This window comes from Vanessa cardui, chromosome 6 (genome assembly GCF_905220365.1).
Source record: "Vanessa cardui chromosome 6, ilVanCard2.1, whole genome shotgun sequence".
NCBI classification, from domain to species: domain Eukaryota; kingdom Metazoa; phylum Arthropoda; class Insecta; order Lepidoptera; family Nymphalidae; genus Vanessa; species Vanessa cardui.
The window spans coordinates 9,955,020-9,982,042 of NC_061128.1; the positions used below are offsets into that span (position 1 = coordinate 9,955,020).

At 31.1% G+C, this 27,023-nt stretch overlaps 1 protein-coding gene across 1 annotated transcript; it reads right to left on the reverse strand.

The window, feature by feature from the left end:
• Nucleotides 1–8,265: 8,265 nt before the first annotated feature.
• LOC124530486 lies at nucleotides 8,266–26,624 on the reverse strand. Its single transcript, XM_047104670.1, has 7 exons — nucleotides 26,515–26,624; nucleotides 13,265–13,314; nucleotides 11,299–12,700; nucleotides 10,958–11,251; nucleotides 9,866–10,273; nucleotides 9,372–9,462; nucleotides 8,266–8,569 (listed from the first exon to the last, which is right to left on the reverse strand). Exons 1-7 carry the CDS (start codon nucleotides 26,542–26,544, stop codon nucleotides 8,379–8,381), a joined length of 2,466 nt encoding a protein of 821 aa, XP_046960626.1. The 5' UTR covers nucleotides 26,545–26,624; the 3' UTR covers nucleotides 8,266–8,378.
• Nucleotides 26,625–27,023: the final 399 nt, after the last annotated feature.

A 27,023-nucleotide genomic window follows, 5' to 3' on the forward strand; every position in this document is an offset into this window, starting at 1 on the left:
AAGAAAACAATATATAATACACTGTCGTTATCATTATAAACATGTAAACAAACAAATGGTACATATGATGATGTTCACCTCCCGTTATAAATGTTACAGTCAGAAGTGCACCTTAGTCGAATTGGCCGTTGATCGAGAAAATTCGTTTTAAATTAATATTACCAAGTATTATTATGTTCCTTTTAGTATTGTTTATTGTACTAACACTAGGATAAGATAATTGTTACCAACAAAAATGGACATATAGTTTGAAGTAAATGATTTATTATTATATTATTATTTAATCGAATATATTGTTCCGTTTCTGATAATGTTTCTCCCAACATTGTAAAAAATGTTAAAAATTAATTGAATACTTAAAAAAAATATTTTTGATTAGACTGCACGTGCGAACGGAATGCGAAATAAAAATAAATTATACACATTTTTGTATGTTATGATCATTTAAAATTAATTAATTAAAGTTAAGATCTTATTGATTGTAATTAGAATCAACTAGTAGTCGCTCCCGGCTTCGCTTGCATTTTAGAGTGTTGGTTGTCATGTGTCAGGCAAAAAAGTAGCATATCTAATAGCCTTGTAGTTCAAGTTTGCTTCATATCAAATTTCATCAATTTCGGTTCAGCGTTATGGTCGTGAAAGAGCGACAAACAGACAGATATACTGACAGAGTTACTTTCACATTTATAATATTAATATAGATTAATCTTACATCACTGTTGCGATGTGATGTGATAGACTCACAGGAATATATTTTAAAGAGATCCTCGGTAGATACCTGTAAGCCTGACAACTTGGGAATGAGTTTACTACATACAATCAGTTGGACTGCTTACAATAATTATTAAAACTAAATGTAATCAGTCAAAAGTATGTTTGACCTAAAAAGTAGTCGAAAGTAAGTTTGACTGGAAAATAGCTTTGCCTGTAACACATAAATGCCATACGAAAGCGCTGCCAAGCAAAGGTGGGATGTTGCGCCGTGGTTACTATACCGCCGTCTACACTTTTTTATTGTTGTTTAATACTTACATTCGTCATGTTTCCAGAAATTACACTATTCAGGGATAGTGTAATGTGTGACACATCCTGCGTCAGAATACAAGCGGAGCGATACATAATTGGTATGCTTAGGTTGAGTAATTTTTCATATTAGTATTTTTCAACAACATTAATCATCATGAACGTAGCTGTTAAACCTAGATGCCCCAGTGGTTAAAGCGCGTATATCATAACCGATGATTGCGGCTTCAAACCCAGGCAAACACTGGAATATGTGCTAATTTGGTGTTTATAATTCATCACGATTTCGGCGGTGAAGGAAACATTGTGTCATGATATCCACCAAATCCAACACATGTAATCCACCAACCCGCATTGGTTCAGAAGGTTGGTAAGGTAAGGTATATTCCATATATTCCTAACTTTCTTGCAACAGTGGGAAATTTACAGGCTATTACTACTATTATAACGTAGCTTTACACAAAGAGGCTTCGCTGTCAGAAAATAGAATAATTATAGGTTTTTGTTTAATTATTAGTTTGTATAACTATAATAATATAGAATACTTTATTCAAAGAAAAATGTTTTGACCGATTGAATTGAGTTACAATTTTAAGGATCAATCTTAGCGGTTTTTTTCAATCAAAACTGTAGACTTTCTTCAGTAGAGTGTGTAGTACAAATGATATGGTTTTATTTATAATTTTTATGCATTTATTATTTGTAAAAGTGCTCGATGTAAGTCATTGACGAAGGAAGTTTTCGACCACAACAGTAATTCACCAAAATTGGTCTTATCGTTTTCTCGGAACGTCCTCGCCATTTGTTTAAAGCTTTCCTTAAGCCTGCGTTACTCATTCGAAATACGGAAACGTCAGACGCGAAGATACTAAAATGCAAATATGAATCCTTAAAAGTATTCACTTTTATATCAATCTTTAAATTAAGTGTTTAATGCTATGGACTTGTGATTTATGAGATATTAAACAATCTTAATATTTGTTTCTTTGTTTTTTACTTTTTGCATCAATCATTTGAAAATACTGAACATTATACATGAAACTACAATAAATCAAATCAATTAAAAATAAACTTTATTCAAGTAGGCTTTTACAAGCACTTTTGAATCGTCATTTTACAATTAAGTGAAGCTACCACCGGTTCGGAAAGTAGATTCTACGGAGAAGAACCGGCAAGGAACTCAGTAGTTACTTTTTTCAACATTTAAAATAAAATCGGAATCGTACGTAGATAGATATAATATATTATATTTTTAAGTTCCGTCAGTCCTTTATCTTTTTTCAGATTATTGAATGCCTAGCAAATCAAGCGGGTAAGGGCTAGTCAATTATGAAAATATCGTAAGCGCCGATTGGTTAAGCCTTTTAATATTTTGATGTGCACGTGTTTCTATGTACGAAGAGTATCTTGCCGATACTTTCCTAAAAGTATGAAGTGACAATTAAGTGCTTAAGGAGTTAAATACTTATATAATACTTGATTGAACTTCCCTACTGGTATATCGCTTTAGTTCTAACATACTAAAGTAGAGTAAAGTAAAGTAACAGCCTGTAAATTATCCACTGCTGGGCTAAGGCCTCCTCTCCCATTAAGGAGAGGGTTTGGTACATATTCCACCACGCTGTTCCAATGCGGGTCGGTGGAATGGTAATTGCCTGGGTTTGAACCCGAACTCATCGGTTAAGATGCACGCGTTTTAACCACTGGGCCATCTCAGCTCTAACATACTGCACATTCAAACTATTTTTACACATTTTTTTGGAATATTGAATTGAATTCTCTATTTGTATATTATTAGAGTGACATTTTAAAGAATGCTTTCAAGATTATTTATCATTCATGTTATTATTAATAAATAATATAATTCGATCACCCTATTTTTTACCAGTGTGAATTTTATTACATAGTAGCCGTATTGTAGCCTAAGTTACTCCTTATATAATCAGTTATCTGCCAGTGAAAGTCCAGTCAAAATCTTTCCAGCCGTTCCAGAGATTAGCCGGAACAAACGGACAAATAGACATATGTATGCATTGTGTAGAAAGGGCTATTTTATATATTACAAACAGACACTCCCATTTTTTATTATATATAGATGGATTCTTAAATGTAATGCTATAATATCCGCATTTGTGAAAACGTGTAACCAACCTACTATTTTACATCAGCAAAATAGTACGCGCTAAGTTACATTCATCGAAATTGTATCACGAGTAGCACCGTAATTATTTTACTATTACGATTTAAGCCACACAATGTAATGTTAAAATACGACGTATTTCCACACATATATGTTTTAATGTTAATTTCGGACACGTGGTTTCATAATTAATATGCTACGAACCTATTTTCTCGAAGCCAAAGATTATTGCGTAGGAGATATTATTCATTATATAGGAATTTTAATTTGTTTATCAAGATAAATAGTGTAACGCGTTTCAATTAATTTGCTTTGGACAATTTATTTTTTACTAAGTTACAAATGAGTGAAATTGCTTTTATGGAAACTTTTGGAACTTCAGTGTAAGAGTTTAATATGCACTTAGCTATAACAAAACTATTAAGGAGCTGATACAATTGAAATAAATACTGTTAAGTTATTGAAAATAATTCAAGTTAATTTTCATTACATAGTTTTCTTGCAATTATAATGATTAAGTACAATCAGAGTAAGAAAACCTTCGTCAGTTTTCAAATTAATTCCTTTATTAACTCTAAAGCTCTTAGTACCGTTTAAAACCTCAAAATATCGCGACGCAATATGTCATTCTCGATCGGTAAAGCAAATAATCGCTCATACTGAGCACACGCAAATAGATCTTAAAGTGACGAAACTTTTCTTATCCCTACTGTACATAACACTTGGAGCTGATTTTAAGACAATTGTTTGTTATGATGTTATGTACCTATATTAAACATTATTTCCGTCTTTTGTATTTTGCGTAAAGTAAACACCGTCACCACTACACGGTGGTGATCACCAATACCCATAGATAACGGTGCAGTAATAAATTTTAACGAATTCTAACATGGCCAAAGTACCGCCAACTTTGGGAATAACCATGATATGCTTCTTGTATCTGTTGCTTACTCGCCCTTCAAACCAAAATAACAAATGCACAATATTGGGGGCAGAATACACGGCGAGTAAGAAGCCCTACCACCAAGTAGAATCATGTATCACCGACAGCAAATGTCACTGTAAATATAGAATGCTCATCCTTTGTTACTGCTATGGAAAATTCCACAGCTGGTCCTTTAACGGGTGACCTCTCCCTGATATCAAATAAAGCAATGCAGCTGCCTCTCTATCTAGTGTATCTAGATACGTCCCTAGTTTCACGTTGTTTTCATTTAATCTGCGCGTATCACATCGCGCACCCGAGACCACGAGAGAGATGAACTTATATGCAATTCTACTGGTGCAACTATTGATTTTAGTTACCCATTTGTGATATAATATGTATTTGTTGCTGATATTGCATACATTTTTCATTGTTGATTGGGAAACAATAATTACGATGATGTTCACAATAATTCATTTCGCCGGATTGGTATAATCAATATATGATAATAAAATTGGATTGTCTGTTTGTAATATTAAAACAATCGGTTTTTACCAAATTCATATGAATGTATAAAATCAAAAAATCAAAATCAAAATAAACTTTATTCAAGTAGGCTTTTATAAGCACTGTACATATACCATTTATTTTTTACAATTTTTGTCCATCTGTCTGTTTGTAATAATCTAATCTCTGGAACGGCTGGACCGATTTTGATACGCACGAAGTCATGGGCACATCTAGTGGTTAGGATATAATGTTATTCACAGGATGGTTTAAGTCAGTATTCGAAATTTTGTATGTATTTCATTTATATTTTTATACCATCGCAATGAAACCTACATGTGTTGTATGAAAATCTGCCAGAGTTACTCAGTAGCTGTAATGTGGACTTTTTTTCAAATTTTAGTATTATGCATATTAGTTGATAAGAACACCGTGGTTTTTGTGCTTTTAGGATAAATATAAAAATAAATTTCACCTTCCTTTTGAATGAATTTGAATAATTCCTTCATTTATTTATTATTAAGTTTTAAGAAAAATATCTGTTTAAAAAATAAAGTTGTAGAAAGCAGTTAGGAAGGAAATATATATGATAATTAAAATAATTATTAGAAAGATCCTTTGTTACATGTATTTGTTACGTTAGCAAGACGAACAAATACTACAACTATTACTAATAAATGTAACTATTTACAATAATTTTAACCCCCATATGCATAGTGCAAAAATGAACCATATTCGAGTTATCACATTTTTAAGCTTTTTTCAAAATAAGTCAAAAATGAAACTTTTATATGAAATTTTAAAGACGTATTCTCTGTCATAGTAACAATAATGTAGGTTTTTTTTTTAATATCGTCAATTACTCAATATTAAGCTGGCAATCTGCAACTGAAACTGTAATATTCTAAATATTTAAAAAATATTGTCTTCAATCTTGTCTGTTAATACATTTTATACTCTAGACTGCGGAGAAACATGTTTTTATAAAATGTTTAGTCACATGACGTTTAAAACTGTCCGTTGATTTATATTATTAAATATAATGGCTTGTTTATATTATATCATCATTACAAATCTAGACTACTTTGTTTTCCATATATGCGTGTGGCCCAGATGTTATCTGACTCATTATATGCAAAGCCATGAAGCTACTGTACATCAGTTCTAGTTTATTGCACATATAAAAAAACACACCCACACAATGACGATGTAAATATATTTATTTTTGCAACGTTTGTTAGCATCAAAACATTCTTAATTCAAAAAGGATCATAAAAGATTCTGAATTATCAAGCTGATTTTACCCAGAAGAACCAGCAAGTAATTCAGTGACATTAAAAAATCCTTAGAATAATTTATCCCTTACGAATTCAAGAAATGCTAATCTCATGCTTTGTTTTCTAGTCCATCTAAGTGTTGCTCTTGCACAAAAACGACCGTGCCGAAATTTATGGAAATTGTTACCAAGCAAATATTAATTCCAAAAAGGGACATAGGCTTTGTTACGTCTAGTACCTAACGACCAGCTTCTAAAATACAAAGTCGCGGGTGATATTTATATAGATACTTATATGATATAGTAAATACTTTTTGGCATGAGATTTTAATTTAAATTCAAGAAGTCGGAATATTATTAAGAATTTTAGTATTACTACCTTAATTAGAATCTCCTTTCTACGGATTCCGTATCAACGATGGATTATTCATTTATGATAGGAAAATTGAAATAAAGGCCACTGACCTCGTCTTTATGACTAAAGTCAACAAATTCTGCCATGTCAAATAAGCAATAAAGTATTATTATGTTGGCAGAGTGGCAAATTGACCGGTCGTATTTTGTACCATGATAATTATTAACGGCCCTTTAAATTGTTAAAGCGTTTTGACGCCGAGATGGCCCAGTGGTTAGAACGCGTGCATCTTAACCGATGATTACGGGTTCAAACCTAGGCAAGCACCGCTGATTCATGTGCTTACTTTGTCTTTATATTTCATCTCGTGCTCAGCGGTGAAGGAAAACATCGTGAGGAAACCTGCATGTGACAAATTTCATAGAAATTCTGCCACATGTGTATTCCACCAACCCGCATTGGAACAGCGTGGTGGAATATGTTCCAAACCTTCTCCTCAAAGGGAGAGGAGGCCTTTAGCCCAGCAGTGGGAATTTATAGGCTGTTGTTGTTGTTGTTGTTGTTTGTTTCAATTTTGGTAAATTAGATGTTATGTCTCTTGTGTTCGACTGGCTCACTCAATCTTAATACTAGAATACAATCCTTAGTATTGTTGTTAGAATAAGTATTGTTTGAGTTGAGCCTTCCCTTGAGGGATGCACAAAGCCCTATTTTGGTATGGATTCCATTTACATAATAATGCATTTTCCTGTGACGCAATATTTAAGCAACTTATTACGAAGATGCAGAATAGAGATGTATATGCCATCTATCGTCTTGTCGTTAAGATAATATGTAGAATCAAAAGGTGGTACTAACATTTGTATTGTTCGCGGTAGATGGCGTTGCAACGAATCTTACGAAAAATTAAAATTAATGATTAGATGAGAAAACACAGAATAAAGAATATTACGGAGCATTGCCATAACTATAAATAACTGTAAGTATATATGGCATATAATATTTCACGGTTATTATATTACATGGCGCCTCTGTTAATTTTTGACGACAATAATCATTGTGACGTCATGATGTGGATTTATTCCGCCTCTATTTTTTAAAGACTCTACAGAATGAGCTACCAAAAAATATTGCCCTCTGCTGCTCACAGGCGCTTGATACCAAAGAAGGTACAGTCGGGGTGGAAAAAGGTTCGTCACCTTAGGTAAGATATATTTTCGTGTGCTCAGTATGAGCGATAATCTGCTTTACCGATCGAGAATGACATATTGTACTAAGAGTTTAAGACTTGATAAAGGAATGAATTTGAAAGCTGACGAAGGTTTTCTTACTCCGACTGTACATCGGTAACAAATACTTTAACAAATTTTCTTTCATATCTATTAATTCTATAAATTTTATTTATAGTCTTTCTAGTTAAAATAACTACTACTATAATATTTGGCAGGCTTCACTTTAAATATTTAAGGTAAGGTAACGGTAAGGTAGGTTAGAGTCGTGCTATCTAAGTTTGCCAAAGGAATAAATGATAGAATTTACATTAGAAAGTATTTTTGATTTATTTAAAAAATATACATCTGTAATACAATATCCATTAATATATAATTTATCACAATATTTTTTCTTTAATTTGTACATTTATTAACTTACAATTAAAATTAATTTATTTATCATGGCAATACACGGGGGTGTGAATTTTAACGTTGACTAAGAAATCAAAGTGAGAATTAATAGTAAGTAGGTATTTGAATTATATAATATTATTAATTTTGTACATTTTCATATTTTTGTTTAGTCTAGTGACTATGTTATTTTCATTCAATCATATTTAAAATAAATGTCAACATTCAACTTTAAGAATGTTATCATTAATGTATTCGATTTTAATTTTTAAATCTTTTTTACACATTAAGTTTAATCATTGCTAAGATTCCTAAAAGCAGATAATTAAATACGATTAAATTAAATACATATGATATTATTTAAAGTTTGTTTTATAACATATCTCCTACAGTAAAACATTTTTAATATAAAATTTTATGTGTTGTTCATCGATGTGTCCAAGATATAAAATTTGTTTAATAACAATCATAAAATCGTTTAAAGATTCAAAGGCTCTTTGTCCAAACTACAATTTTATTATTATTTTTTTCTAGAACGATTGTCCCTTGTATTTAATTTTCTGCTCCGAGTGGTTGACGTGGAAATCGATCCCGAGCAGAGTGGGGTCGATGCCGGCGATGGCGGTGCCGACGGGCCGCGCGATGGCGACGCCCGACGCCGCCACCGCCGTCGCCTGCGGCCGCGACGCCGCCAAGCCGCTCTCACCGATCACTGCCAAACCTACAAAATTAAAGCAATAATAAATTTAATTAAATATATATATTTTTTTTATGTTATAGGTTGGCGGGCGAGCATATGGGCCACCTGATGGTAAGTGGTCACCATCACCCATAGACAATGACGCTGTAAGAAATATTAACTATTCCTTACATCGTCAATGTGCCACCAACCTTGGGAACTAAGATGTTATGTCCCTTGTGCCTGTAGTTACACTGGCTCAATCACCCTTCAAACCGGAACACAACAATACTGAGTACTGCTATTTGGCGGTAGAATAACTGATGAGTGGGTGGTACCTACCCAGACGGGCTTGCACAAAGCCCTACCACCAATATGACTTCATTATATTAAAAATAAAATAAAATTTTGAAACAGATTAAAAAACTAAGCTATCATTGACTCTAGATTATATAGTCATATATATTCATATATTCTAATTTATTAACGTGTTTCTTTCTTCTTTGTAAGTACTTTCATTGATTTTAAAATTATATTTACATAGGATTAATTCGTTAATTCGAATTATGTCATACATACATACTATGCTTAAAATGGTTACATCCGAGTTCCCACGTGGGGAATTAATTAATAAAGAAAATGCTATGATGTAAAAAAATTACGCCCTATAGCATTCGGGAACAATTTACCCAAGCTAAGTAAAATCATCATTAGTCTGAGAGATTAGAAGATTTACTCATTCATACAAACAAATAAATTTTACCTTTTTATAATATTGGTTAAGTATTAGTTTGAAGACAAAATAAAGTTGTGAACATATCATGGTAAATTTTGTATTACATACCAACAGGCTTCGCTTCAGCAATTATAGTGCCCTCAAGATAAGATTCACCGGTGTCCGTTGGAGAGTCGATGCTGACGCCTTCTTCGCCAACCTTGATTATGTATAACAGCTTATTAGAATTAGGATAAGCAAAGAAAGGAATAAGAAAGAATCTCTTAATTTCAAATGATACGTTAATGTTAGTTCTTTTTTTTAAATAATATTTCAGAGCGTAATTCACGAAACAGCTGGTTAGCCGTTTATTTCATATTTGGCCACTTAGTCTAAATTTCATTTGAGACAACCAAGGTTAATTCTAATATCCATTTTCAGACTACATATAGTAAATCAAACATCACAGGCTATTTTAAAAAATCTTAATTAGCTTAAAAATAATATTACTGTTTGGTTTCACATAGTGCGATAAAGCCAATGCTTATTCGGTATTTTAGATATAAAATTAAATTATTTTCGATTACTTTTGACATGACATGTAAATAAAAGCTTATACTTACATCGTCGTCATATGTATCGTCGTATTTCCTTGTAAGGGTTGCATTTTTTTTAAAGAGCACATCAATATCATCTCCTATTTCATCGATCAATTTAATCGTATTAGAAGCAGCTTCACCCAGTGAGTACAGCTGGCCTTTGAATCTATTTTTTTCCTGGTTACCTAGACGGCCAGTCTTTCGTCCAACATTGTGTATTTTCAGTAAATTAGTCGACAGAGTTTTAAGGCTCTGTAAATTAGCAGCCAGCACTTTGGATAGTAGACTTTCGTCCTTGTTTTTGACAATGTTTTCACTGCTTATGCTCTCTTCGGCCACCACTTTCTCGCTAAGGATCGATCCTGCTGTATCTTTTTTCACTTCTAAATATTGTCCCTTTGCGCCTCCATAAAAAGGTATGTATTGTATAGCACCACTGTAAAGGTAAAATGTCTTAGATTTAATACCTGTATGTTACACGACAATATTATTATTTTTCCAAATTAAATAGCTGACTTACACATTATCTTCGTCTCTTAAATTAATATGATATAAGGGCTAAAATGTAAATTACATCTGTGTACAAAAGATAGTTCTATGTGGCAATTTTTATAAAAAATCATTTTGTCAAAATTAATTTGAAATTTTAACAAAGAAATTAGATATCAAATATATCTGCAAAAAATTAATTAATGGTTTTGAATTTATTACGTCAACTTTTTTTTTCGATGTTCATTTTTAATTATATCAGTAGGTATCTATTTATACATTTCTATTTTCTAAGAAGAAAATGATTAATGCAATAAATAAATCTTTAGGGATTTAACATCCTAATTGTGAATCAAAAAAAGCACGAAAAACTACGTTACTACTTTTTAAAACTACTTTAAAATCTTATATAAATAGCGTTATTTTAATGAAACAATTGAAAATGCAACTATAATTTTTTATTTTACATTTAAAAATACATTATAACATATCAGTTAAACGTTATGTAGACGAAAAATATTTTCAAGGAGAGTCGAAATTATTTTTCGATGCATCACCGTTGTCAGTAATCTCAAGCAAGAATAAAATATTTCAGTTAAGATCATATTCGTATACGTTCAATTCGGATTCCGCGTGGGCGATACCTCCTGGGCCAGCTATTGCTGTTGCTTTTGGTGTATATATAATGAGGCCCGATTCACCTTTTCGTATGATCACACTTGATATTGGGTTAGATATGGCAACACCATTTTCCCCACTCTTCGCAAACGCTCGAGGATTGATATGAAATATATACGTAGGTTCTTGCGTCAGTTCATGAACGAAATTTTGACCGTCGTAATTAAAAACCTCAGTCGCATTTCTCCGATGACTTTGCTTGGTCTTCGTTACGGGCGTGTAGTATCTATTAGTAAAAAATAACTAATATTAATACAACTAAATATATTTCAATATCGGTAATAGGATCATATTTGTTCGATGGGATGATAATAAATAACAGGACCCGTTGCAACTATTTTTCCTTCTCTTATTGACTGTAACGCTCTAAAATCGTATCCTTGTTGATGAGGATGGTTTAATGAGGAGATGAGATCCGAGTAAGGTGATAGAGCTACTACCCGAGCATGAGGACCGGCTATGGCTAAACCACCTGGTTTGGTATAAGCTAGTCCACCTGGCCCCACGATGGCTGTACCACCTCTTCCAGCTGTTGCAATACCACCTGGCCCGGCAATAGCTACTCCACCTTTACGGACTTTAAGTTTATTTATAAAGAAACCAGGGCTCGGTGCTACAGGTTTTTTGTTCCAGAACCAAGTAAAATCACTTGAAAAGGGAAAACGAAGGTCACCTTCAGGATCGCTTTGTTTCAAATCATTAGATGATTCAGCAAGCGATGGTCTTTTACTTGGTTTGCGCGTAATGCTCGGCTTCGATGCGTAAATTTTTTTACCAGTTTCACCTTCTTCGATTTCTTGCTCAGGTGCTTTGGTAGAAACGGTACGTTTATTTAGTGCTCGAGATTTTCTCGAGATAGTTTTCTCGGAGTTTGTGTTATCGTTACCGATATCAATATTGTTATTTTCAGTTAGATGAGGTTCCTGTAAATTCTCAACATTGCTTTCGTTTTTGTCAGTTGATGATTTTTGTTTTCTGTTGCACACATCAGCGCTTTGTCCATATTCAACAAAATTGTCTAATCCACCACCTTGGCTAAAAGCAACGAAAGGATTTTTTATCAAAACAGGAAACCATTGGGCAAATGGTTGAAAGTTATCTAGTGAAAAAGAAGGAAATGATGAAAATGTAGGAAATGATGGGAAGCCTGGAAAAAACGGTTGTTGCTGTCTAGTTTGATACACCCCATTTGAGAGGGACTTTAAATTATTATTTGTAGCATATCCAAGCATTTCATTATAAGAAGGCGATGAGACTACCGGTACATTCATTGCATATGGGTTTGACATATATGGAATCATTGGGCTCTGATAAAAATAATTTGGTATTTGTTTTGAAGATCTTGAATAGTACTTTCGATATTCATCTTCGTTTAGAAAGTAGTTTTCCTGCTCCTGGTTCTTAATTGAATCTTTCGTTAGTTTTGCCGATGCTATAATTTGTTGAATTTTTAAAAGAGTTTCTCTGTCAATACCGGGAGGTTTGTCGCTGTAAGGTTTGTTCAAATTTAACTGTTCACGAGTCGGCTTATTCAGAAAACTATTTATTGTTTTTATTTTTTCAACTATGTCTTTTGTGGCGGTTTCTTCGACATTTATATTAGAATCTTCTTGATAAGAAATAGATCCATCTTCTGTGTCAGCAACAGCTTTAGTAGATGTCTTGACGGTAGTTTCTTCATTTACTGAAGATCTGAAAATATTAAATTTATCATTACTAAGTTTTCATCTTTCGTTGATATTTTAAGACTAAGCAGATTAATTTGAGCGTGAATAATAAAAGCAGTGGTGTAAGCATAAGGTACATTAAATAGCATACCTGAACCTCTACCCCGGCCATTATAAGTTGCTTAAGTAGATTCACACTTGAAACTTAATTAAATACTGTTAGTTTTGCACAATAATCCTTAGTTTTGTAAGCGTACGTAAACAAATATTTATACAGAAAAAAACATAGTTATTTATCAACGTTCGATATATATACACACGTCGACCATTAATAATGGTAATATAAAATATATTAGTAAAAAGTTTTTCCTTAGTAAATAATTCAAACTTTACAGATACCCTATTTATTAATACAGTTTGAATAGCAATACAAACAATAAAAATTTAATTCAATACTTTAAATCGTACGAAAGTAGTAATTTTCCCCTTGAATTGTAAATTGCATTGAAGAATTATTTAACGTTTTATTACTACGAAGATTTAAGTATCTAGTATTATTTTACAATGAAAATTGTGTATTGATACTTACTCATTAGATGGTCGCGATGACACCTCAGCCAGACAGCAAACCAACAGCATCTAGAACAAATATATAAATATGAATCTCATGACCAATTTCGCATTGAGTGAAGTTTACATAACGTAAAACATAAATTGGTTGGGAATATGGATTCTACTGTTAAACCTGAAAAAGCGATAAGAGAGGTCAGTAGCGCTAGTTATTATCTTAGACTTACATACTTTATTAATTATTTACTACAAATATATCTAACATATGGTCTAGTGCTAGGTCTAGTGCTAGTCTGTTAGAGGACACTCGAACTCATGTCAGAATAGGGTATTTGACTGGTTTTTAAAAACCATTTTATATTATTTAGTAGAGGTTAAGGAACCCAGTAAAAGTTGTGTTTTTTATTTCTAGTACATATTTGCCGAAAAATATCATATTAAAAATTCCATATTTAAATAACGCGCAAAAACGCTACTTGGACAATATGGCGCTTCAATGCGGTCGGTGACGTCACTTTGCTGTATTTTAATCTGTGGTACATATAGTAGAAAAGCAAGGTTTACAGGAAAGTGACGTCATCATAAGCCCGGCCAATCAGAAGCGTTTTGTGTCATGTGACAAACATTTGAACATTTGCATTTTTATTTATAGATTTTTGAATGAATTAAGTTATTATTTTCAAGTTTCGTTAGTAAATAACCATTTTTAAACTCATAATATACTCTGATTACAATAATTCACAATTTATTTTTCGAATTGTCAAATAGCCTATTAAGGCATGTATGTCAGTGAGTGACTAAAGTGATATGCGACTTTGATTATAAGCAATAAATAGTATTAAAATGACCTGTCACCATTAGTCGGATGTCAATATTTTACAAATGACATACGGAATGATTTCCTACAGAAATGCACTACAGGCATCAGTCCATCGGATTTAAGTGCTTAATGAGGCACGAGAGTGTTTATTTTGCATTGATACCAAGAATTTCCTGACAGTTTATTCATTACTATATATCTCTATACTAGATTAGGCTATACTTGATATCCCTATAAGCTCTAGCACTAAATCAACGAGGCATATTACAATTGACCGCGCTGACCGACCGAAATAATTGGCAGTATTATCGAGATGTACTTATCGCGAGGTTTGTCCGTTGAAACAATTGCAAATTCTTGAACAAACGTAGATCACACTTCTTGTGTTTTAAATAAAATATTTTTTTTTTGTCGTTTCGGTCACAATTTACTATTTATGTTGTTCGAATTGAATGTCCTTATATCCCAATTCATATAGCTAATTCGTTTACAAATTTACTGAGTAATATTCAAAAATTATATTTGAATAATTTGTGTTATATTTGTTAGCAAATTTAACCGACCGCTCGTAAGTAGAACGACGAACAAAAAGTCCGACTCGTCACTCTCACCTAAGAATGTAATAGTGGGCTGTTTTTTATGATAATTTTCCCGTTACTTTGCCTTGATGCCGTCCATGTTCAGTTTAAAAACATGCATTTCAATGTATATTTGTGTCGAATGAAAAAAATTATTGAATCAAGTTTAGTTAATTACATTAGAAAGTTAGAATAATATTCCAAAAAAGCTTCCGTTTATTTTCATTCATCTTTACGCAAGAACGACAAAACTGAATGATCTAGTACAATCATTAAAAGTATTATTTATTTTTATAGATATTTCAATGATCTTATATCGGTCATTATATGACATAGTTATGTGATTGTATACAAGAATTGTTGCTTGTTGGTTACAAATACCCAAAAAATTGAGATAATTCGTTCATCACAAATATTTACTTCGGCTTTGTACGCGCATGCCTGGTAAGACGATGCTTACTTATCATATATAGGTACTACCGCTATGCAGCCAGTGTAACTATAGCCAAGGGATATATATTGACGATGAAAAGAAGGATGAAAATATGTACATGGCTATCTATACTATTCAAAAAATAACTTTGCTGAAACTTCCCCGTTACTGTAGTGCGAAAAGAAATCTGTTATATTTAACTTTAAGTCACCACTTTGAAACTGTTGTACAAGCTGTATGTAATAGGTATAGTGTAATATAAGAATTACAATCTATATAAAATTTGAAAATACTCCTTGAACTATTAGCTCTGCCTTAAAGCGGTGAATATTGAAGGTACAAGTTATTGCCAGTCACCAGTCAAATTCTACATACACTAACAATAATATACATACATTATCTAAATAAAAACATGACGGAAGGAATTAATTTAATTCTTAATTGTATTTTTTGGGTTCACCATTATTGTTCTATATGTCAAGGATTGATATCCATTTATAAATAGTAACTGTATTAAAAGTATGTAAGGGCTCCCGCTACCTTTTGTAGAGCTTATCTTAATTTATGTACATACTAATATTGTGAATGTGAGACTTTCTTTTGACTGATGGCCTAGTAGATAAAATCTTGGTTTTATCAAAGGTTGTGAGTTGTCTTTACGGTTCTTATCAGCATACATTCACTTATATTTTACATTTACATATACAAACACAACAACTTGATAGTTTAAGTTTTTCATATTTTGAGCGCTAATATCGGGTTTTTTTAAATGTTTGTTAATAGTACGACTGGAAATATTTCAATCTTTCTCGTCACAAACGATATCATCAAACAGCATCGTTTAAATTTCTATTGTAAAGAAACCTATTATTTAATTATAGACAGTTATCGAAAAAGACTACTCATTAAAAAAAATTGGATTATAATGAAGTTTCTTTTAATTGAAATTAATATTTGAGAAGAAAGGAAATATCTAAATATTATATTTATTATATGCTTATAAATATAGTTTTTGTTTGAAAATTGTTTTTTATTTATAAGTCTGTTTATTTGTTTACGAATTGACATATATATTTATTTATTTAGGTATGGATATACCAAGTATATATTGTAAATAGTATGATGGAAGTCTGAAGGCGTCCTAAGATATTCATACATTCGAAATGTCAGTAGTCTGTCAAGACATACAAGGATGTTGAAATGCTAGATAAATCCATAAATTCTAGATCAAGTACTTACTAGGAAGGAATTGAACAATAATTTTCCATGTTTATGAGCACACTTTTGTCTAAAACTCGTTTCTTTGAGAATGGTAGGGTTTGTAATCGAATTGCATTAAACTTATTAAAAGGCAATTTATAACTTCTAAACGTATAACAAAGCATTTTATTTTTCTTTATTTAACTGATGTTTAGATAAAGGTATAAACATTGAGTTTGGTTTTGATGTAACCTTTCATCCTTTATCTTAGTAATAACAGGTTGTATTATTACTGAATAGTATGTCGTTCATGTAATAAAACTTATTTAACCTTCACACCGCAATAAGCCGTTATTCTTTTTCTTTCAGCTAGGCCTTCTCATTAAAATTATTATCACTACAAGGCGCGTCACATTATTATTAAGGAGGTTTTATACATTCATATTTAGTTGATTTACAATTATAATCTGGACGCAAATCACCTGGTATATAATTATACGCGCCTATAATATTTTTTAATATAAACCTTCATGCAAATGCGTATTTTTATACGACAGATTGTCCATAAAGATGATTTTTTATGTTGGTAAGTGCATAAATCGTAAACTATTTTCTGTGAATGGCAAAATATTATATATAATGATAGGTAATTAGGGTGTTATCTTGTATTTTATGAGTCTTGTCGATGTTATTTTTTAATTTACGGGCGACGAGTTTTATTATTTTTAATCTGTAATGTGTGCTTTCGTTGTCCGTTATTGGACTAGTTTCGCGCCTTTTCACACTGTCTTGTAACGTGTTTTTGCGTTTAATAAAACGTTCGTTTTATTTTTGAATGACTTCAAAAAGCGGAAAAGATTAAAATTTTGATGAATTTTATAACGGTGGTCCCGTATTATAAATTTCGTAGGAACATTCTATAGTAATGAATCGTATTTTAAGATAAGCGGTCTTAATTATTTTCTTTGCTAATCTCAACATTTTCGTTTGATGATTGTGATGATGATGATGATGATTCAAACGTTATATTTAAGCGGGTTTGGTTCAAAGTAACATGTTTTTAGTAAATGTTTTTTTTTAATCTAATTTTTTTTTGTCTCTTACTAAAGTAACTTATATTTAAGTTTACTGAATTCCCAATATCTTGAAATATAAAAATAAATTTACAATTTGTATAATTTATTTCGGACATATGGCACGAACTCTCAATAAAAAGACGAGTGTCGTACTAATTGGATTTGATCGCTTATTTCATGCACGTTGATTTAAATACATTGATGCTATTTATTAAATACATAGTATCTACATTTAATAAACATGTAAGAAAACAAGTGAATCTCGCAATAAGATATATGCGCGAGTAGTACAGACATATATATCGGACGATTATTCTGTAGTTTTACCATTTTGCTGTCCTGGTTAACACATATTGTCCATGTTTATTATCCGACTATTGTATTGGTTAATTGGACTTGACCTAATAAGGTAATAAAAGACTGAAATCCTACAAGACTTCATTATCAACAATTACTTGTAGTATTAATTTATATTTAAAGTAACTAATTAAAACTTTAAATACTTTTTGTTGTATTCGAGGAAATAATTAATTCATAGGTACAGAAATAAAAACTGTGAAGCTTTTAACACAATCATTAATTGCTATCATATCGTTTAATATGTCTCTTTACGAGTCGTCTTAAATTTTGTATTTCTTTTTTAATCTAGTTACGAATAAACGAATGCATTGTAAGGTCTTTAAAATTATAAACACTTGCTTCTTTTCCTTTTGGAATTCGAATCTTATACATTCTTTTTGAATATGTAAATTGACGATTCAAAAGTTTTTCACGAATGCACACGATACACGATCGAACGACACGATAACGAATGATATGTATACTGCTTTTGACTTTTTCTATATTATAATGTATTTTTTTGTGACTAGCTCGTTGGTCCAGTAATTAGATATAAGCTGAAGATTCTGAGGTGTTTGGGTACCCCAGATCAGTCAGATATACAGTGATTGAGTTTTTCGATGGAAAATATCATAGAATAAGAACAGCGCCGTGTGTGGAAGTTGAAGTATTTATTCCCATGCCTCATTGTATACGTGTCCCTGCAATGCATTTGTATATATGTATTTAGTCCCGTGCCCTGAATAACACGCGTGGCGCCTGGACTCTTTGAGGTCATTTCACATTTGGCCGCTATTGAATTTAAAACTGAGGGAATATAAAGTGAATCTTTGTTGCACACACAACTTGTGCAATATAATATACACTCCGGCCCGTCAGGATATAATTATTAACGATGATAACAATTTTAAATTAAGCGTCCATAAATGTAATCTCACATTTAAGAGCAGCAGATAGCACTAATACTTTTAAATTATCGTTTCAAAAATTAATATTCATATTACTTTAATATGTTTAATTTATTTTGTATACGATTACTCACACGTCGTGTTATCGGCTTAATACGATTCATGTTAAACTTAATCCGCTGCATATATAAATATTTAAAATATTAAGTTTAAATATAAAATTTAAAAATAATGTTTTGTTTTTGTATTTTGCGCTCAAATTCTTTATCGGATCGAGTTGTAACTTTGTGCAGGTCTTGGCCTTTGTGAGTAAGTTTCTGGCGAGGTGCCAGTAACGTACTAGGACTTGAATCTTATCGAAAAGTTGTTTACAAACAGATTTTAAGTATATTGTTATGTTAAGTGTAGAAACTGCATTTAGACCCGATGGAAGCTTTACTTAATATAGTTTGTTTAAAGACGATTCAAAAGTGCTTATTAAAGCCTACTTGAATAGAGTTTATTTATGGCGCTTGATTTTGTTATTAATTATAATTAATTCCAAATAAATAAAGTTGAAATTAATTAATATTATAAAATCTGATAGATATTATTCTATTCATTTTAAGAGGTTATTTGCACTTCTAATCGGTAAGAGTAGTTTAATATAATAAGTTAATTATCAGTGAGTGTTTCTTTTGCTTATTCTTATAAACAGAGCCGATGAAGATTTAAAGAAGAAAAAAAAAATAAAAATTCTAAAAAGTTTATATTGAGGATTCCTACATAAGCCTTTCTTTCCCTTTTACCCCGTTTAGATTTTACCACACACTGTTTCAATGCGAGATACATACGTTGTACACTTGAATCCAAAACATGCAGGTTTCCTATCGATTGTTTCGTACATACATTTTATTCGAATTTTGTCAGGGTTTCAATCCGCAATCTTACGTTAAACTTTTTCTAAACATTCGACCATATATTCATATAGCTCGCTCAAATTATTATCGAACACATTCCACTTAACAAAGGAATCGAAGGTCATGAAACATTAATATATATGTAACTGTACCCAGTTCTAAATAACATTAACAAATGTTATTATCAGTTCAACACAATGGCATAGCGCTAAAAAACACCGTTAGGTTTTAACGATTAAAAACTCCATTAGATACTACAATAGCCACAAATATAAACTGATCTGTTAAGGCGAAAATGTATATGAAATAACTATTGCGAATATTTTGTTTTATACATGTGTATTATATATATCAAAATAACTACGTTTATTAATAAGTGAAACCTTTATTATTAATTAAAAAAAAAACTATATTTAGTAAAGAAGTGTGAAGTTATTCGTTTATTATTATGGATGAAAAAAAATATTATTCAATGAATATTAGCGGAAAAATAAGTACTTTTTTTCTTGGCGGTTCGTTCGGTGGAACATTCCGAACCGGTGGTAGTTTTACATGACGATTCAAGCTTTTATGAGCTTACGTGATTAAAGAATATTTCGATTTTGTACAGACATTTTACATAAAGAAAATATTTTACAAGATACTCAGTAGTTAATCTTTTATGCTCATTACAGTGTAACTATTTTTTAATTGTAGTTCAATTAAACGTTGACATTCATAGAGTATATTAAATACTCTATGAATGTCAACGTTTATTAATAAATTTTTATACCCTTTTATTTAAGTTCTTTAGTATTCACGTCTTGTATTGTAATCATTTTGAATCATGTTTCTTGTATAATGGCTGGTTTATTTGAGAGACTTGTTAATAATTTAGAATGGATGTATTTATTTTCTCGTGATCAAAACATCATTTTATATATGATTTTTAAAATCTATTTATCTCAATTTAAGTGAGTCGTTTCCGATAATTCCATTTTGTAAGCTGCAATTTAAGGATCATTACTAATGAACGGATAAAAACATGACCTCGCTCTAAACGTGAAGGGCAAGCACTAATCCTTTTAATAAATAAATTAAAACGAAAATTGAAATCTTAGAACGACATGGTCACGATTAAACTGGTCACGAATGAAGTCAACCAAATTTTGGCCACCGCAACCAAACTCGTGGACCAGCACGCTGCATAAGCGTGTACACTTAGAGTAAGAAAACCTTCGTCAATTTTGAAATAATTCCTTTATCGAGTCTTTAACGCTTAGTACCTTTTGAGTCTAAACATCAAATAATCGCGACGCAATATGCCATTCTCGACCGGTGAAGCTGATTATCGCTCATACTGAGCACACGAAAATAGATCTTAAGGTGACGAACCTTCTCTAACCCCGACTGTACTTTAAGAAAGATGCAATTTGTTTTTGCATGCTTGTGATTCTCTTAATCCTGCTCTCCTGGTTAAATTATTTAGATGACAGGAATGATATTAGAAATGCTTCCTAATTACTCTAATCTAAGTCTTTGTTTTCATAATAGTCCAATAACTATTATTTCCTGCATTTTTCAATCCTGAATAAGAACCTAATAGTAAAAGTAAATTAACAGTCTGTAAATTTCCCACTGCTGGGCTAAGGCCTCCTCTCCCACTCAGGAGAGGGTTTGGAACATATTCCACCACGATGTTCCAATGCGGGTTGGTGGAATGCTCATGTGGCAGAATTTCGATGAAATTAGACACATGCAGGTTTCGTCACGATGTTTTCTTTCGCCGCACGAGATGAATTATAAACACAAATTAAGTTCATATATATAGTGGTGCTTATCTAGGTTTGAACCCTAAATCATCGGTTAAGATGCACGCGTTCTAACCACTGGGTCATCTCGGCTCTAATTCTTACATTAAGTTCGAGCACTGAACTATACTAAATCTAACGCAAAAAAAGCATTAAAATTATTTGAGTAACTAAATAAATTAAGCGCGTATATATAATAGCATAGTTAAAAATATTAAAGACGAATCGAGAACGTCCTTTATTTTTTTAATTAGAATAAAAAATATGTCGTAACTTGAAATAAGACGAGGATGTCAATTAAATATGTATATAAACAAATTCTATTTGATACTAAAATATGCGTGCGTTGCGCAATATTTTGCAAATTAAAAATATAAAACACACTAATTGTAAGACATTTGATGTAACTATTAATTAACCTTTGAAAATAACTATTTCGACACTAATTAAATATGAAATTTTGGCAAAAAATAGATAATTGTCAGAAAGATAGCCGAAAGAAATTATGGTGTTATTTAACGTATATTTATTTTTTTTTCATTTCACAACTATTACAAAAAGACTTGAGTAAATTATTTATTTACTCTTGAAAGTCACTGCATTAATAAATATTTGAAAAGTTAAAATATAATGCGTGTCAGCTACAGATTGATACTGCCTGTAATATACATATAGCGGGGCTATTTGCGTGTTCTCTTTTTTTATTCTAGTCAGTAAAATACCATCGGAAAGTACAAATATAGTTTCCGAAATTCAAAAGAAGAAATTTGGAACATAGATTAGTTACTCTATGTTCTAAATTTTTAAAACCTTGTCCACTTTGAAGTGCTGCTAATAAAACCTCGATACATTTTATTAATCAAAATTATATATAATCAAAATATAAATAACTCAAATTAATGATTTTGATGGAAATAGTCACAAGCACTGCATACATACGAGAAGTCAATAAAAACTTGTAATAGGTCAGTTACCGTCGCCGTGAAGTTATTTATTTCTTTGGGCGAGGTGTTCGATTCTACATTACAATCATATACCCCTTTAGCTTCAATAAATTTAATTGTCACGATAAATATTTATGATAAAAAAGGTGGAGTTAATATTCCCAGTCTTTTTGCAATATGTATCATAATTTTCTTGTATTTATTAAAAGAGAAACAAGATTGGTGAAAAAGATTAACTAATTCATTTCTTGTCGAATCTTCTCGATACAATCATAGCTCGATAATGGTTTCTATTTATGCATTTATTTGATTTTTCTTACAATAAAGTATTTTACGATTGTCATGTAGTGTTGATAGTATTTTCGACATACTCGAAAATACTACCCGTTACATTTTGTACCATAAATTTATTTATTAAATGTAAGTAATCGGAAAAAGCGTTAACTGATAGTTCATTCCTTGCACCAGCAACCTTGGGAACTAAGATATTATGTCCCTTGTACAATATAGTACTAATATGTATTGCTGCTTAGCGGTAAAATTTATGACAAGTGTGTGTGTGGCCTATCCAGATAGGCTTGTACAGAACACTTTACCACGAAGTAAAATACCCAATAAATACCGAATATAATCAATTAATGTGCAAGATCAGTTAATTTAAAATAATGTTAACAATTTATAGTTTTTTGAGATATTGCTCCCAATATTCGGCTTCGATCGATCGATATTCTGCTTTTCGGATAAACCGGTTCAGGTATAAAAACTTTATAAGATCAAATTAATAAAATTGAGTCATTCAATGGGTTCAACGAAATAATTTCTATATAGGTTCGAATTAATTGGTGATGCTTAAAATTTATTTGATATAGAAAAAAATGTATTACAAAGGATTATAGTAAATTTAAATTTAGTCTTAATCTGGTGTTGATCAGTATAGCAAGCTTAATTCACGCACTTAACATACATACAAATAAAATTTAATATTATTCCAAATATAAAAGAGCTGAGATGGCCCAGTAGTTAGAACGCGTGCATCTTAACCGATGAATGTGGGTTCAAACCTAAGCAAGCACTACTATACATATATCTGCTTAATTTGTGTTAATAATTCACCTCGTGGTCGGTGGTCGAGTAAACCTGCATGTGTCTGATTTCATCAAAATTCTGCCACATGTGCATTCCACCAACCCGCATTGGAAGAGCGTGGTGGAATATGTTCCAAACCCTCTCCTTAATGGAAGAGGAGGCCTTGTCTCAGCAGTGGGAAATGTACAGGCTTTTATTTAACTTTACTTTTTATTACTGCAAATAAAAGGTTTGTACTGTGTCAAATTAATAAAAAAATCTACTATACTATTAATAGCTACCTAGAGTTTGAAAGTTACAAAGTTTACAGTGTTAATAGTTCTGTGTAAACATGTTTTCCCTTGGTGGTGAGAGAATAGTCTGTGCACTTATGTTAGTGAACACTTGTACTTTAAAATATGAATTAAACATTTGGCTCTTCTCTTGAAAATGGCTGCCCAAGTCGAAATCGTTCAAGAAAACATCGGCGTCATGACATATAATGAAAGTTAAAAATCGGTTCATATAAAACTATCAAAATTATACTGTTATATTTAAAAAAAAATTTCAATCGTTCGAACGTTACAATTTTTTTTAATAATATCATATAATTAAACTTTAAATACGTATTTTTATATAATATATTTTAAACGATAGTAATGCATATATATTACTCTCAGCTGTGTCCGATTATAATTTCATACATTTTTTTTATAAAGCAGATTGGAAGGTAACGAATAACCATATACATCATGTACATGGTTACTTTTCCGCTTCTTGATGAAGCAGCCTAAAAATCTGGGGTATTTAACCTTTCAATAAACGAACTATCTAATAGAAAACCACATAGAAAATCATCCAATCCAACTTGTAGTCCAATAGTTTTTAGATGGCATCTAACCATAAAATTATAGATAAATCGTCAATCCTTTAAGTATTCACAATTACGAAAAAATAATTTTACAAGAATATTTAGCAAAATAAATCTTATTATGGAAAACGCGGATTTCAAGTGAATATTAAATTCCGATCAAGCGCCACTGCATTTTTACATGCTAGGTTTGTGTTTGTAATAAGCTTGGCAATGAAGGAAGACCGTGAGGAGAATTGCATTTGTTGGAGATAATACTACCAGAAATACACGTACACGTATATGTATATAAGCACTTTGTCGCATAATATCTAAGTCTTCTCCATGACAGTAGAGGGAACCTTTCTCCCATATTGATACAATGGGACGTTTACAAAATTTGGTACAAAATAATGTTGATTTTTCGACTCCGATATTCTAAGCTGATTCTAAATAGATGTTCAATAATTCGGTGTGCGTTTAAGTAAAGTATGCTTTATTGACAGATCATTGACTTCACTTAGAACATTCCTTGACGTCTGATTTTATTATTTGTCACATGTTTCGGAAACAAAGAGAAACAACATTTTCCTTGTTTATGTTCTTTATTATAGATTGAGAGTTAAATTATTATTTTATACTTTAATATGTAGTTGGAAAACTTCGAGAACGTATTCCTTAAGAATTCGCTTTTTCATATGATATGAATAAATTTTGCTCATACATAATTGCGTCACGTCAAATACGAGAATATTGGGATAGACTATGATCAAAACTATCATGATTGACTAATAGTATTTAGCTACTGAAGAAGTTCTTTGATACATAGATTTTGAAACACATCACATAAATGTGATCATTTAATTTAAGATTAATCGAAAACGTAAATGTCCTCGACGACAATATTAGACTTTTATTTGTATGTCTTATTAAATTCACTATTTAAATATTAAATGCTTTATGAAGCATATTAAATATAACAATGTCGTATCAATCTTAATGTTAATCTTAAAGTTATCTTCGGAGAAAGGTTACATTCATCAAACTGCGAGAGTGTATCAATAGAAATAAAATTCTCCAATTAAATAAACGATATCACACAAGTACATCGGATTAAAGCGACCGTTACAAATTCCATTGTCTCGTTCGATTTAAGAACACACAATAAAGCCTTCAACTTGATGTATGTACGTATTAGACCTACATATTGTGAAAAACTCAAAAGATCTGTTTGTTAGATGCTACTTTCACAGTAACTGCAAAGCGCATTACCCTCGTTTAAGTCCGATTCGCGATTGTTATCCTCATTTTGTATTATTTCCTTTTTATATCAGAGATGGAAAAGTTTTTCGTAATTTGCAAGCGTTACCTACTGAGAAAGTTAAACCGACATTAATATATTATAATTTTTATTACTATAACGATAAAGTGCAATTTGCTACGCTTTTGTCAACTTCGTATGAGTTGGAATAGTGGCTGTTATTTTTTGTATGCATTCTGATCAATCATTGATTTGCTTTTTTTTTAATAATAGCTCGATTCGCTGATTTGTTTAAAAGGTCATTTTTCTGCATTCTGAATAAAATAATATTATATAAAACTCGATGGAGTTATGTCGTATTTATGTCTAATGATCTTGTAGCGATACGATTTATAAATAATATTTAAAATTAATTGAAATTATTCTTGATGAAAATAAAATTTATGAAATGAAATTAATTTTCATAAAAACTTTTGAACTTCAAAATAATCTTAAATTTGAACCGTCTCATAAATAATGAATTTTAGATTGATCTCTGACACAGGTAAAAATAGTTGTTAGTGAACTTGTCAGTTCGTAGGCTATATATTCAAAAGGTAGAACAAGACTTGAATTTAATATAAATTAATCTGAAACGTAGCTTGCATACAAATTAACATCAGACTGGGGGCAAAATATATACTTCAATACAATATGTTACGGACGTTAATATTATTACGATATTGATGATAGTACTCATTAAATCCCTTTTTATCCATAAGAGAGTGTATTTTTATTTTATTACAGAACTATTTCTATTAATATTTTTATTAAATACGGTATTTTTTATTTCAATTTAAATGAAACCAATATATTTTTAATTCCGATATTTAAAAAAATGTTTACGTCATTTTTGATTTGAAAACAATCAAATTTCATTTTAAAAACATTTATTTACTAGAATTTTAAGTTTTGGAATTAAAAAAGGCAACTAATTAATATATGTTTAAATCTTTCCCGAAATTGCCACAAGTATTAAAAATAAGTTTTAATTAAAAGAAAGTTGCACTTCGACATACATTTAACAAATATGGCTACATTTAACATATTAAAAAAAAATAACTTACCAAGAATCCTATCGAATATTTCACCGTCATTTTCGGTCGTAAACAAAATCAGCTATAATTTCAGATACGTGCGTTCTCTCTCGTGTTGGTTTGTTGTTTGATGAAGCGAGCGTTCGGAAGCTTTTTCTAAATTTCGCGGTCAAGCCGTTGGGCTCCTACCATCGTTTCAGTTTTCGATTACAACTTTTAAGTATGTTTTGGTTGACGTATCGAAACATGGAATAAAAATATAATTATTTGAAATATGGAATATGTAGGATCTGGCGATGAAAAAAAACTTAATTAGTACGTAAAATTAACACACTTTCTTCTTGAGTAATTTAAATCGGTTAACATTGCTAAATGCTAAGGGCCTACGAGTAAGATTTTGTGTTTTATACTCGTATGATATTCGATTACATAAATGCATTTTATAAAATAGTTATTATATCTTACCAAACGAATGTGTATTGCGTTCGATTTACATATTATAACCTTATGGATAATGCTTTAAGTTTTTTATTTGATAT

What these genes read in the sequence shown, in the direction of transcription:
- LOC124530486 (XM_047104670.1), bottom strand. Translation starts at nt 26,544, where the DNA reads ATGACGGTGAAATATTCGATAGGATTCTTG. An exon ending in ATCATCCCATCGAACAAATA is followed by an intron (nt 11,252 to 11,298) that starts TGATCCTATTAC and finishes TATTAATATTAG; the next exon opens with TTATTTTTTACTAATAGATA. An exon ending in TGCTGAAGCGAAGCCTGTTG is followed by an intron (nt 8,570 to 9,371) that starts GTATGTAATACA and finishes TTAATTTTGTAG; the next exon opens with GTTTGGCAGTGATCGGTGAG.